The sequence below is a fragment of the Tachypleus tridentatus genome, chromosome 3 (genome assembly GCF_004210375.1).
Source record: "Tachypleus tridentatus isolate NWPU-2018 chromosome 3, ASM421037v1, whole genome shotgun sequence".
NCBI lineage: Eukaryota > Metazoa > Arthropoda > Merostomata > Xiphosura > Limulidae > Tachypleus > Tachypleus tridentatus.
Genome location: NC_134827.1, coordinates 92,422,987 through 92,438,613, shown reverse-complemented (window position 1 = coordinate 92,438,613; position 15,627 = coordinate 92,422,987). Strand labels below are relative to the sequence as shown.

The 15,627-nt window shown below is 32.6% G+C and overlaps 1 protein-coding gene across 1 annotated transcript in view; it reads right to left on the bottom strand.

Moving 5' to 3' along the window:
- Positions 1-15,627, bottom strand: part of LOC143247475 (phosducin-like protein 1) — a 32,582-nt gene that overhangs the window by 6,338 nt on the left and 10,617 nt on the right. Inside the window, exons 3-4 of the mRNA XM_076495686.1 lie at positions 11,108-11,238; positions 5,107-5,212 (exon numbers count right to left, since the gene is read on the bottom strand). Coding sequence (XP_076351801.1) covers positions 5,107-5,212; positions 11,108-11,238 — 237 coding nt within the window. The remainder of the gene's footprint in view (positions 1-5,106; positions 5,213-11,107; positions 11,239-15,627) is intronic.

Sequence of the window (15,627 nt, the reverse complement as noted above, 5' to 3'; positions counted from 1 at the left end):
GCACAAAACATAAATAATCAGTCCAATTAAAAACCTATACAGTATCTGCACATATACAAGAAAGACATTTCTTTATAAAATGTACTTCAGTGATAATTAAAATGAATGATATATATTGTTCCTGCACACTTAAACAGTTCCCTTCACTTTATCAATGGATTAAGGAAGTTAACTCATTTATTGGCCCTAATACTGTATAATTCACTCTTGATGTTGTGGACATGTCTATTTCCATAAGGGAAGGAATAAATGTGGATATTAAGCTTCCGACATCTAACTTTTCCTCACTCAGTAGTTTAATATACTAAAATAATTGAGAATACTCTCCTATTTCCTCACAAATAACTACTCTAAATTTGATAATATGTTTTACAAACAAATACTGGATTATCGCTACCTTATTACATCCACTGTAACTTTTATGTATGCTTTTGAAAGCTCTGCAATTTTGCAATGGGAGTTTAAAATGGGACAAAACCTACTGATTATATTTTTTTACACTGATAACATTTTTGGTACTTGGAATCGTTATTATATTTCTCTTATATATCTTCATTTTCTTAACAACTTACACAGTACTATTTAATTTACTGTATTATACACTGGGGATTCTTTCTAGGTCTAACTATTTCTCAATATTATGGTCTCTACTGAAAATAACAGGCTTGTTTGTAAAACGTACCAAAAATCACACGTTAGACAGTTTATTTATATATCAACTTGCACCATCTAACTTATACTAAATACATTATAGTTATTAGACAACTTAAAAGATTTGAAAGAATCTGTAATACAAACAATGGCAAACCACAAAATTAAACTTAAGAAAACTTCTTGTAATGCTTACCCTAATAATATTTCAAAAATTTTTACAAGGCTTCTTTAAATAGAGTTGGACAAAAGTAGTCCAACAAACATTCATAGACAGAAAATATCACATAGGCTTTACCATCTGTCGATTAGCCCCTCACAAAGTATTTATACAAAGCAATCAATAAAACCTGGGTTAAATACCTGTACTGTACAAAACCAAAGTTTACAATTAAAAAATTACTTGTTCATTTGGCTTTGAATAAGAAAAATTATTGTACATCTAAAAATCTTATTGCAGGAAACAGTGAACTAGAGTCTTGTATTGTTAAAAATTATAACAACAACATTGGTGAAACCATCTGGTACATGAATGCTTTAAATGAATCATGATTATAGAGAGACCAATGACATACATTTTCCAATGAAACATGGTAAGGTATATAAAACACCATTTAAGATAAAACTTTTAGTGAAACGAATTAGTTTCCTTGATCAAATACAAGAGATTAACCTGATTCAATCTTGTAAACCCTAACATACACAGAAATAATTCCTGGCTTCAGTTATTAATTTTTGTTTGATTGATTACTTGTGATTTTTCTGTTGTTTAGACACATTAATACATTTTAAAGTGCATGCAACAACACATGACATTGCCATATTTGAGTCACTCTTTAATTGTTTATGGTTTATTTTTGGTTATCAGGTTACATTTGTATGTGATGGTGCAACATTTTAAAGAGGAATAGCCTGAAACATTGGGTTTGAATAAAATAACTTTCCCTGGAGTGTGAATAATTATATTTTTGGTTTTATAAAGAAATGTAACAATGATGCTTAACTTCTCTATGTTAGCTGCAACAGTGCTTCATTTTAAAATGATAGTATGATATCAGTTAACTATTTAAAAGTCACTTATGTAACACTGTAAACAAATTTTCCATATTTTGTACATGAAAGCAGATGATTATAATAATATTCTTGATTAATCAGTGTTGATCATATGGTACTAAAGTAACATAAGTAAGTCAAACTAAAGTAGCATAATGTTAATATATTCAGTAATTGCATAGGTCAAATCAGCGAAAGGAGATTATTATAATATAATATTCTTGGTTAATCAGTGTTGATCATATGGTACTGAAGTAACATAAGTAAGTCAACCTAAAGTAACATAATGCTAATATATTCTGTAATTGCATAGATCAATGAGATAATAATCCAGCAATATAAAAATTTATTTCTAGTAATGTGGCTGACATGAAAATAAAAAAGTTCAAATAACATTTAAAATTAAAACTATATAGTTATAATTATTTACAATCACACTTAGCAAAAATTATGTTCTTTTCATATGTGATGTCACCTGTATTTTCACTTATTTTACATATCATTAATACAGAAAAACACATTTTACACAAAATTCAATTCTGTTAGATGTCTATATAATAGGTGTTCTAAACTGTATTAACTCTCATAAAAATAAAACCCTGAAAAAACTAAAAATCTAACCGTACTGCTTGAGTGTCTGGAAAAAGTTAAGAAAAGAAAATCTACTATGGTAACATTTAACTTGTGTTCACATTGCTGTACAAGATTAGAAATAATTAATTACTGGCTGAGGTCTTAACTAAATTGTTATATCCTCCATCTATGTTGAGAATACCTCAATAAAACATTTTCTGTACCTGATTATGGCATTAAAAATATAGTTATTCAATCATAAACTAGAAACATGACAAAATATAAAAAGCCAGTAAATTTACATTTTATGTAACATTTAAGTAGCTAAAAACTTGGTAGCGGGTGATGTTAACCAACTGACTTCTCTCTAGTGAGCAGTTCAAAATTAATAACTAATAGATAATATAAGTAGCTGTGCCATGCCAAAATCAGGAAAAGCAAGTTTGGTGGAAATGGGAATCAATCCCAAGACCCTCAAAATCACCCCCTCCAATTCACAAACATAAATAAAACATTGAAAGCCAGCCTCTATTATTCACAAACTTGTCAAGTCCGTACATTAAAACCTCAACTTTACCTACTACATATGAAAGCAACCCATTTCATAGATTAACCATTCTGTTGAGAAAAATAATGCTATTTTAGCTGAAGATAATTCTTACCCTGCAATATTTTGAACTTGTGTTCTCTAATCTCACCATTAAGTATATAAAATAATATTGCACCAATGCTATTAATTCCATTAACAATTTTAAATATCTCAATCAGATCCCCTTTAATTCTTTTATCAAGAGAAGATAATTTCATAGATCTTAGCCTATTCTCTTATGATAACCTTTCCATCCCAGGTATGATCCCAGCAGCCCTTCTTTGAATCCTTTCAAACAATTCAATGTCCTTTTTAAGAGAAGGAGCTAAAGACTGAACACAGCCCTTCATGTGTGGCCTAACCAATGACATACACAATATTTTAACCTCTTTAGACTTGCATTCAATATATTTATACATACATCTTACAATACTAATAGAAACTGGCTGTAGAAACTGGTCAATTGGAAAACTAAGATCCTTTTCTTCCATAACACTCTTAAGATACTCCCATCAAAACTACACTTATAATTCAAGTTATAATATCCCACCCGAAGTTACCTTACATTTATAATTATTGAAAATCTATCTGCCATTTATGCACCAAATTCATCAAACAAACTTAGTTACTTTTAAGGCGTTAACACTGTCTTCAGAGTCAGCAACACCTAAACTTAAATATCAACAGCAAATTTAAATAGTATATTGACCATTCCTTCATGCATGCCATTAATGTAAATCAAAGAGAGCAAAGTTCAAATACTGAGCCCTGAGGAACTCCACTTGTGATAATCATATATGACTGAACCACATAAATAACGACTGTACACCTTATTCCATCCAGCCAATTTTCTACACTATGAGACAGCCTATCTCCCACACCTACAGAGATAACGGTTTTTAACAAGCTCCTTTTGTGATACCTTGTCAAAATCTTTTCTGAAGATCCATACCCATGCCCTCATCCATGTAAGCAGTAACTTCTTCAAAGAATGTCAAAAGATTAATAGGGTAAGATTTTTTCCCTAGTGAAACTGTGCTGGTTATCCAACATAATTTTAAAAACCTTGTTAAATGACTTTATTTTATCAGACCTTCAAAACATTTCCTCACTCTAATATAATATTAGAAGACTTAGAATTACTGGGATAATTTTTATCATATCCCTTGAAATGAAAAGTAGCATTAGCTAACCTCCAATCTTCTAGTATCTGTTCACTGTGCAAGGACTTAGAAAAAATGATAGCAAAAACCTTGGGTAAATATTATTTGACCCAAAGACTTTATCAGTCTTTGAATTTTCTAACTTTTTTCTTAACCTCAGAAGTAATGTGATCACCTTATTCAATTATGATCTTATCTAGCAACTATTCAGGATGTGGAATGTTACTAAAAATCTTCATGAGTAAATGCTGAAGAAAAAAATACAATGTAATAAATTAACCATTCCAAAATCAACAGGTATAAGCCTTTCTGTATTATCTGTCAAACTTGAAATAAAAACTTAAAGTTCTAAAATAAAGTTTCTGTATCTTTCAGTGGGCAAACTATAAATAACACATTACTTAACTTTATGTTTAGCAAATATAATGGTAGTGCTGCAATTACTTGGATAGTTGGAACAACCAAAAAATATTAATAATCAGAAACCCTAGTTTTGATTAGTTAATTATTTTTCAAGGCAATCAGGTTTATCATAATTTTTATTGGTAACATAAATTCTTTTAATCAACTACTGGAATAAGAAAAACATTAACAATCAGAAACAATAATTGGTTTAATCCTACTTTCAATTAATCAATTAGTTTACATGACACTAACTGATGTATTCCATGTGATAGGCAGATGATCAAATTCATTAATAGCTTAAAACACAAGTCTTTATTATCTTTGTAAATGATCCCACTGGTTTTGTTTAGCTTGGAATGTGGTTTTTAAGCATCCAATGGTGTTATTTTTAAGTATTCTGTTGTGCAAGTATTTTTGCTTCAACAGAAAACTTGAACATTCTTATCCCACAATTTATACGTAAAAATAAATATTTCAAATACATTTCTATAGCCAGTAAATTACCCTTTGTATATCAAAATATATTCTATTTTAAGCAATATTTATTGCTGTAAAACACAATCTGTATTAACCCCGAAAAAACCTGCACTATCATAGGTTTGTAGATTATTTTGTTTAATAACTAAAGCAAACAATGTTACTAAAATGTACAATATATAAAAATAGACATACCTGAGTATAAATATGTATTATTACTGTCACACCTGAATTCTCTTTGTCTATGGCATCTAGAAATTCTTGTCCACTTTTTAGTCTTATAAGTTTACCATGCTTTGGCCTGCATGGAAAGAAAGACAGAAAAAACAAAACTAGGTGTAGTTTGTGGAAAAAAATACAATAATTTATAGGCTCTTTAGTTATTTTTCAATGTTTAATACAACTAACTTGGCACCAATCTCCCTGCCAAACAACATTAAACTCATAAAGGTAAATATATATGCCTAAACAAAGGGTGCGAGCTTGAGATCCTTTAATATTATTGTTCTGACACATAAATACAACAACTGTGCTGTAAGAGCTTCATATCCCAAACAGATATTAACACATTATCTTATCACTATAAAACTGTCACAATTGGGTATGTACAATCTGAACAGTTGTAACAAACCAGTACATTTATTTCTTTAAAAGTTTGTCAGTTATACGTTAATTTTAGAATTATTAAAAATCTGGAACATACACATAAAAATGTCAGTGGTGTACACAAGCCGATAGAGGTCAGAGGGCAAAAATTACCAGGAAAAAGATTCCTGCAATCATTCTGCATAGTTAATTCCTTCAAATCCATTGTTAAGTTTAATTTATTTATAGACCTACTAAAATTATAATGTATGTAAATTTCAAAACTAACATTTTCCTAATCTGGAAATGTGTTTGTGATAGATAAAACCACCTATTCACACAGAAAAGCTAACTTCCTCATTCATCTGACTTTGAGATAACTCCAACCTGATTTCACATTTCTTAATGTGAACTAAGCTGATGCAATGATGATTTCCTCATGCAATAGAAGCTGTCCACCAACAATAGGATGACACAACCTCCATGCTTAGTAAATAGTAAATCCCCCTACGCAGTTACTTGTGATGACTTGAATCTTTAATGAGGCAAGATGAATAAATGTGCACCAGAGGTTGAGATGTTAGATGGAAATGTGTTAAGAAAATGTTAACTTCTGAGATAATAACTCACCCCTACATGCAGAAAAGCTAGCATCCCATATTGAATTGGTGCAAGGGTTAATGCAAATTTGTTCTGAGGTAAGCTCCCTTTAAAGTGTGCCCAAAAGGAAGGGGCTCCATAGAGATACACTCATGGTAGACTGCATCTCATCTCATCCAGAGAATACTTTTCACCCAATATACAATGGGAGAAGAGGCAGATGAGTGCCACAGATCAAAGGGATGGTTGAACTGAGAACATGACCATCAGAGCACCTGTATACAAGCAGTTGAAAAGCAAATAAGTGTAGTGTGGTTAGAGATGCATTCAGACCACACCTCATGTGCTTAACTCAACTTTACTAAACATACCCTTGCTGCAGGAGTAGGGTACTTTAGTTGCATGGTATAATTTGATATAATGCACACTCACCTTAACTCCACTAAACAGAATCTGCCTACAGAAGGAGGACATATTACTAGTTGTGGATAACATTTTCTGTACACTGTGTTCACCTCAACTAAACAGGTTCTGCCTGCAGAAGAATGGCACAAGTGCTACGAGTTATGATTTTAAAGAGTGGCCTGCACTATACTATACTATCTTCACAGTGACAATGTCACCACCACTCCACTTCTCACAACATTGTGCTATATCCAATAGGAGAGAATGTTCCATGGTCCACCACCCCAGTAGCTAGAAACTGGCATGTACAGGATTTTCACTAGAGTCCCAGACTCTTTACTGTTTTTGTTTTGAAGTCAAAGTGAGATTTCCAAGGGTCCCATAGATAGAATTTAAAAAACTCAAAAAAAATATAAAGATGAAAATCACTTCAGTGTTAATAAAATTGTTTATAATGTATATTACATGTTTATGTTCTGCAAGTGGAAAAAAGTATGTTAATGTTCAACAAAAAACTTTATTTACATTTTTAGCCATATGGTATTTCCCTTTATGAGTGGAAAGTAATTTTCATAATAAGATTAATTTTTTCCTTTTTTTTACCCCAATTCTATACAAGGTCAATCAAATCAAAATACTTCATAAACTCATGAAGATTAGAAAATAATACTAAATTTCCTCTACTTTATTTCTGAAAAGACTGCAAATTGTAACAGAAAACCACAATTCTTCATCATAAGTAGTTTAAAGTTTATAACACTGTACAAACTGTTTAATGTTTTATTGTTCTTCGAGCTGTGTAACTACTATTTGTGTCATACAAATTGCAAATCATATGGCAAATATGCAGCTCCTTTAAGATATCAAACTAAATAATATACAGACTACTCATAACCATACCTCATAAAAACTGTTATTTATTTTACTTTATGTAACCTAAAAAAATTCAATTTTTACATTTTAGTTACATTTATAATAATAGATAAACAATATACATGAAAAACATGAAATATAGTATTTACCTGAGTCTTCTTCTTCTTGTTTTTTTCTAATCAACTGTCAATGCAACTTAACCCTATTTGTTTGTATTAATGTAACCACAACATTAAATAATTTATATTTAAAGAACACAGAATAATAGCATGCCAAAATGAAATAATGTTTCATAACTATCATGATTTTTTCTGACTTTCTAACTGTGCAACAAACGCCATTAAAAATTCAAATAAGTTTGCTGACATACTTCCCATGGGAATAAAGCTTAAATTGGAAGGAAAATATACAATTCTCTGTACAGAAAACAATGTAATATAATCCTTCATTTGATTGAAAAAACTCTGGGTTTCTTTCAGTTTAAGTAGCATAATCTTAAATGTCAGAGAGAATTATTGGCAAGGTCTGAAAGAGAGGATGTGAGAAGTGGGTGTGATAAGAAGGATCTGATATTCTATTTTGTTGCTCTGTAATTAACAAAAATTGAAGGCTATGTAAATTATGCTATGCCTGAACAATGACAACATTATAATTAATAATTTACATAAAATTTCATACTTCTTGGAGAAGTAGTAAAAACATTAGTGGAGAGAGAGAACACAGATAACAAACATTACAGTTCTCATACTAGAGATGGTGGATTTATTGAAGAATGGCAATAGGAACAAGTAAAAAAACCTCAGGAGATGAAATAAGCAGATGGTGAATATAATAAGCAACAAAGTTGTGTGGCATAGTCCACATGCCTGCCTAAGAGGATATTATTTGATAACCAGCAAAAGTAAGCAGCAACAGAATGAGTAAGGTGATAAACTTCATGTGAAGAAATGTGGGCTAGCCTGTAAGCATCCATATCCAAACATGTAAAGACCAACTGGAGGACTTTACAGATCCATCCAGTAAGAGTAGAAACACAGAGGTCCCTGAAATAAAAGAAGATCCCAGGTTATGAAGAGATGAATAAGGGGTAAGAATATTATAAATAATATCAAATGGCCTAAAACTGAACACAGTAGCCAAACTGTGTTTGTATGATTGTAAAAGTGAGAGAGCAGCAGAAGTCTTAGAATTGTTCGTTTTGAATTTTGCACAAAGCTACACAAGAACTATCTGTACTGAAGTCTTAGGAACGAAATACTGATGTAAATAGAGAAGTATATCAGTACAATAGAAGATTGTATAAAAAGAATCAATTGCATGGATATCTAAATGACATCAATCACAGGTGAGAAGGAAAATAAGTGTTAAGAGAACAAGAGTTGATTGACTGCTTTAGTGTTTTATGGCACAAAGCAGCTAGGCTATCTGCACCAAACATCTGATAAAAAGGTAAAAATAAATTAAATGTAGTAAAATACATAAAAGGAAATGAAGGTAAAACAAAACAGCATTGAAAAACAGAAAAAGCATAAAACCAATGTTGACACCTATTCTACAATGTTAAGAGAGAAAGCAGAGTAAGAGAAGTTGTAAAGGACTTTCTCTAGCAAAATGGTAATAATCATAACCCACCAGGAAGACTAACAGGTAAGTACAAAAACCACCGTCAGTCACCTGAAGTTGACCTTTCCAGTCCTGGTTCTGGGTTATGTGTCATAACAGCCATTATCAAAAGGTAAAATAATAAATGTTTGAAAAGACATATAGCAAAATCGTAATAATAAGTAGCCAAATGTCTGGTAAAAAGGTAAAAGTAAAGTAAATGTAGTAAAATTCGTAAAAGGAAACAAAGGTAAAAACAAAACAGCAATTAAAAATAGAAAATGGCAATAAAACCAATGTTGACATCCAGTCTATAAAGTCGTAAAGGACTTCCTGGAGCAGAATGGTAATGATTATAACCCGCCAGGAAGACTAACAGGTAAGTTCAAGAACAACCGTCAGTCACCTGAAGTTGATCTTTTCAGTCCTGGTTCTGGGTTGAGAACAAGAGAAAAATGATGTAAAGAGGAAAAAGACAGTAGCTCATATGGATCGTTCATGAGTATACAAACAGATACTGAGCACCAGTCGGGCATAGAAGTCAGGTGACAGGGTTGGTGGAAAAAGAAGAGCTGAAATAAAGTGAAGAAGACAGAAGTAAAAAACACCTGCAGTACCAGGAAATGCAAAATGCTGCAGATAATGCCTTTCAGTAATCAGCAATAGTGAAGACTAACAAACCAGGAAAAGAAGGTAGAAAGATAGTGTTGTATGTTGAGAAGCCCAGGAAGAAAGAAAAGATAGCAGCTGGGCCAACAAAAACAGATATGCAACTTACAATGATATACCAACAAAGTGGAAGGGTGACAGGAATGAGACAAAAGAAAGGCTACATGATCAGAGAGTCCAGCTACACAGGTAATGGACTGAACTAATATCATGTATGAAAATGGAAGGATGGTATCTTATGATGAAACTGATGTGTGAGGTTGAAGCAAGAGAGAGAGAGAAGGATATTGAGCAAAGGAAGAGATCTATTTATCAAGGAAAGGATCACAAAATCTAAAACTGAGTTGGCCAAAGAAACACCACCAACAGTACCCAGCAAGAGATGTTTCAAAGAAAGGTGAAGATCCAAATGAGGAGATGATGATGAAGATACACTTAATGAAAAATGTAAGACCAGTCCTGGCCTCAAGCACTGACTGAAAAAGCCAAAGGATAAGAAACTGGAAAATAAATTAAAGGAAACTTTGAGCTGAGAGAAATGGCACAGATGTCTATGAGGAGTGTACCCAACTAAGAGCAAACCCATTGAAAAACTTGTAGGTAGAGAGATGATAGAATAAAGCATAAAGTTATGGGTACAAAGCTGCACCAGGAATGAGTCAACATGAACAGTAACATCAGGTGAGGGAGGAAAAATGAAATAATCACAAGGATAAAGGTTGTAATGCAAAGAATATGAAATGTCAAAGATACTGACAAAAGTGAAATAATTAAATATATCTGTAAGATATATATCTTACACTCTTCCTTGAAAAAGAGTGGAAGATTGAGGACTTTCCTCAACCAGTAATGAGAAGAAAATGGGCAATAAAATTTATATTTCTGTTGTTCAAATTAAGAAGGGATGTCAGAAGAACGGATGGGAACAGAAGGTCTAGTATACGTAATTGATATAATATTGTTTTCAGTTAAGAATCCTACTGAAGCCACAGCTGAAATAGATCCTGTGTACGTGAAATTTCATCACTCGTACAGGAGTTACGAGAAGTCACATTAAGTTGTGAATTCACAGTAACAAAGTGAAGCAAAGATGATTAAGTTCAATGTTTAATTAACTAGTACAAATCTCAGCAAATAGTAGTTGAACAAATTTCAAGCTCCTCTGGCCATGAAAATCAATAATGGTATCCTAAGCACATATGCATAGGGGAGTCACTACACATGGAGGTTGTATTATCCTGCTAATAGTAAAGGGTCAGTGCTGCATCATGATGTTATAGTGCTCCCGTGCAGTTCATATAAGTACACATGAAATTAGGTGAGAGTTGCCTCAAAACTAGTAGAAAGCAAACTTTGTAGGCAGACACGTGAGGAAGCTAACTTTTCTGTGTGACTCGGAGATGAGTTAGTCTCAGAAACATAATGACTACAACATAATAAAGATACTGTAAAATATAACTACCAAATTTGCACTTGCTGCATCATTTCATCCATTCTCTTCTTCATGTATTCTTTCAAAACGCTATCATCCAAAAGTTCCTGCAGTTCTCTATCTATATCCTCTTCTTTTTTCTTAGCTTCCTCTTCTTGTAGCTATTATCAAAATAAAATCAAATTATAGGGTATCTTCTTCAATTAAACCAAAACAATGTGTTGCTTATTAAAAACTTAAGCTAAATATTACACTTAAAGATACATAACTCAATTGTGTACAAATTTGTGGATATTTTAAGCAGAAGAGAAAAACAAGTTAAATCTAGACAAATATTACAATACTCTTATGAATCTTAAACCAAACAAGTTACAAATTATTTTGATTCTTCTGAAGTTTCTATGTTATACAGTTTAGTAATAGGACTAAATATATGCATGTATTAATATTTTTTCACAATTTAATACAACTTTAATTATTACTTGGAGCGCCTCTGGATCAACTAAAAAAGCTATCAAAATCTGAAGCCATGATTTTATAATGATAGAGTTACTAAGAAATGGATTAATTCTATGGGTAAAACAAAAATGTGATTTTTTAGAGTTGTGTGAAAACAAACATTATGCACAGAAATCTAACAAGATAAATACAATCAAAGCATAGCTAGCACAGTGGAAGGAGTAAAGATTTAAGAATGTTTTTGAGAAGCCTAACTATTGTGGCAAAATGCAATATGTTACATTTTTTCTGGAATAAAATCCTCCATACACCAGACATAAAAAGAGCATATTAACTGTGGTACAAACAAGGATATAACAAATATCCAACAAAAGAAGATCATGGATTAGTCCACATCACACCCATCACTTTCAAAACCAAAGGTTTATGAATTTTAATGCTGTTTTGGAGGGATGCTGGTACCATATTAGATTCTTGCATGAGATGGATTGCACCTCAACTTTTCTGGTGTTTTTATCTTGGCCTCAAACTTCAAATACTTTATTTCCCACAGTGTTTTCCAGCTCTTGTCTTCCTCTTCCAACCCACCCCAATCATCTCCTATTCCTACTTCTAACAGTCCTTCTGCTCTTCCCTGTCCAAATTCTAAATCTCTTCCTATCTCAGAAGCTACCAAATCTTACAATGACACCCCTATTACTCAATCTATACAATCAAAAACTCAATCATTCTCTCACAGTGATCTTCAAGTTCTGCTAGAGAACTAAACACAAATCACATATAGCAAGTGAACATTTATTATTCTTTACAAGCTGGAACATGAAGCATACAAATACTTTACCAAAGAGATAAAAGTCTGATAACTGTATACAGGAAATGGACAAAGTTGAATAAGATGTGATAGGTCAAGCTGAAGTTAGATGACCAGAACTGGGATAGATTCATTGGAAGAATCATATATTTCTAAGGAAGAGATAAACTAAAAAAATATGCATTATAAAGAATAATGGACATAGTAAGTAGAATAAATTATATGGGGCAAAGAAAAAAAAAGATATGAATGTAAGGAAAGATTAAGTAGACAACCTTGCCTACTTGGGGGCAACTAACAATTGATGATGGCAGATGCAAGGCAGAAGTTAAGAGATGGGTAGAAATTGCAAGACAAATTTCATCCTCATGAAAGATGTATTAACCACAAGAAACATTAAGTTAGAGACAGAAGAAACTTATAAAATGTTATATACTATCCATTTTCCTGTATGCTGTAAGGACTTGGACATTAACCAAAGAACTCCGAAACAAAATATGAGTTAAAATGTGGATGCTTAAAAAAATGTGGAAAATATCAGAGACAGGGGGTATATATCAAATGAAATATTGAAAATGGCCAAAACAAAACATACACTGAAAACAAACACCCAAAAAAAGAAATTGTATTTTGGACATACTATCAGAACACACAAGATTTAGACATACTATTAGAACACAAGATTTAAAGAATTTTAATAGAGGGAATGGTGGAAGGCTGTATAAAAAGAGGTTGACCACAGAAAAAATGGGTCACAATGTCATGGAGTAGCTGCAGCTTAGTCACAGTAACTGTTTGAGAAAGGCACAGGACAGATAAGCATGGTATGCCATATATTAACATCTAATCTCCTGGGTGGATCACCTACAAGCAGATGTTTTTTTAACAATCTTGTGTGAAAATCATCAACTTATAATGCTAAATGTTGGGTTCTGATCCCCACTTTGAGAAGAATATAGACTGTCCATCGTGTAGGTTTTAACAAAAAATGTCTGAATGGCAATGTTTTGATTACTTGAATAGTTGTAGTAATTAAGAATAGTAAAATAACTAGCATAACTTTGTATGTACAAGTTTCAAAAATTGTAACAGAGGCTCTGTTAAGTTTTATAAAATGCATACATTTTTCAATTAGTGGCAACAAACAATGCAATAAAATGGACTTGCTATAATATGTAGTATTTATTAACAAGTGTTGAAAACTACCTCAGATAGGCTTGTAAGTGTAGTCCTATTAATAACTTTATGTTAAATGTACAACTACATCTGCAAAACTTTTGAAATTTGCTTCAACAGTGTGATGGATTTCTAATTATTTTTTACCATTTCTATAAGTTATGTATGATTCCTGTATCACAATGAACAAGTGAAATGTTCTTTAATGCTTCTTTTACAAATATTCAACTTCTACTGAAATATATCCTCATACCTAACAATAAACTAAACAAGTTAGACTACTTAAAACAGACTAAGAATCAGATATTCTATGCTTACACTAAATAAGTACATATTATTATCAGATGACAATTTATTTAGTAAACCAAGCATATGATCAACTTGCATGTTCATTTACTGTGGAAAGAACATGCTCAAACGGATGTTTTGAAAAGACAAAAGATGAAACAACCCTAAACCACAAAACTCACGTATGAAGATAAGAGTTGAAAAACTCTTAAACCACACAGGGTGATGTTCTTTATCTTGATATTTCTAGTCAAATATTTATACTTTCTTTTAGATGGTCATAAATTAGCTTTTTCAGAAAGAAGATAATGAAATTTGTTGACTTCTTGATTAATACAGCTTAACGAACATTCAATATGCTAAGATTTAAGATGTTGAGCAACAACCTTTTAATTAATCATTATAATTTATTCTAGGATATTTACAGTCATGTGAAAAAGTTAGGACACCCTATGAAAATCTGTGTATTTTTGTAACATGTTTGGATATATGGATATTTAATCTCAATTTCAACAATACTAAGAGATTATAGGAATATAACTAAACAATTAAAACTGAAGAAAAGACTTTTCAAGATCTTCTGTAAATGTAATTCTACAAAAATGCATATTCTAACTGAGGAAAAAGTTAGGACACCCTACCCCCTAATAGCTAGTGTTACTCCCTTTGGCTGAAATAACAGCAGTGAGATGCTTCTTGTAGCCATCTACCAGTCTCCGACATTGGTCTAAAGAAGAAAGTTTGCCCTACTCCTCAATGCAGAATTCTTTCAGCTGTGAGTTGTTTGAGGGGTTTCTTGCATGTACAGCCCGTTTCAAGTCACCCCACAGTATCTCAATGGGTGTAAGATCTGGGCTTTGACTCAGCCATTCCAGGACTCTCCATTTCTTAGTTTTCAGCCAGTCCTTGGTGGATTTACTGGTATGTTTTGGGTCATTGTCGTGTTGCAGGGTCTGGTTCTGCTTCCCTTTTAATTTTCTTACAGATCGTCTCACATGATCCTCAAGCACCCTCTGATACACAGTAGAATTCATGGTGGATTCTATGGTTGTAAACTTTCTAGATCCTGCTGCAGCAAAGCAGCCTCAAACCATGACACTTCCACCTCCATGCTTCACAGTTGGTATGAAGTTCTTTTCCTGGAATGCTGTATTTGGCTTATGCCAAACATGTCCTCTGTTCTGGTGTCCAAATAATTCAATTTTGGACTCATCTGTCCAAAGAACATTATTCCAGAAGTCCTGGTCTTTGTCTACATTCTCTCTGGCAAACTTCAGTTTGGCCTTGATGTTTCTCTTAGAGGGCAAAGGTTTTCTCCTTGCACACCTCCCATGCAAGTTAAACTTGTGCAGTCTCTTTCTGATTGTAGAGGCATGCACTTTCACATCAACAGTAGCCAAAGCCTGCTGTAGGTCCTGTGATGACATGTTAGGGTGTTTGGAGACATCTTTTAGCATCTTGCGGTCTGCTCTCAAGATGAACTTGCTTGGACGACCAGACCTGGGCATGTTGGCAGTTGTTTTGAAAGCCCTCCACTTGTTGACTATTTTCCAGACAGTGGAATGGCTGATTTCAAAATCTTTTGGGATCTTTTTAAATCCCTTACCAGGCTCATAAGCTGCAACAATTTTCCTTCTGAAGGCCTCAGACAGCTCTTTTACTCTCACCATGTTGCTCACTCTCACTTCAACAGTCAGGAGCACACCAAACTAAATGTCTGAAGTTTAAATAGGGCAAGCCTCATTCACAATGCTGAGTAACAATCTTCTAATCATGTGTACCTGGTATGATACACCTGTGTGAGTTGAGCCATTTT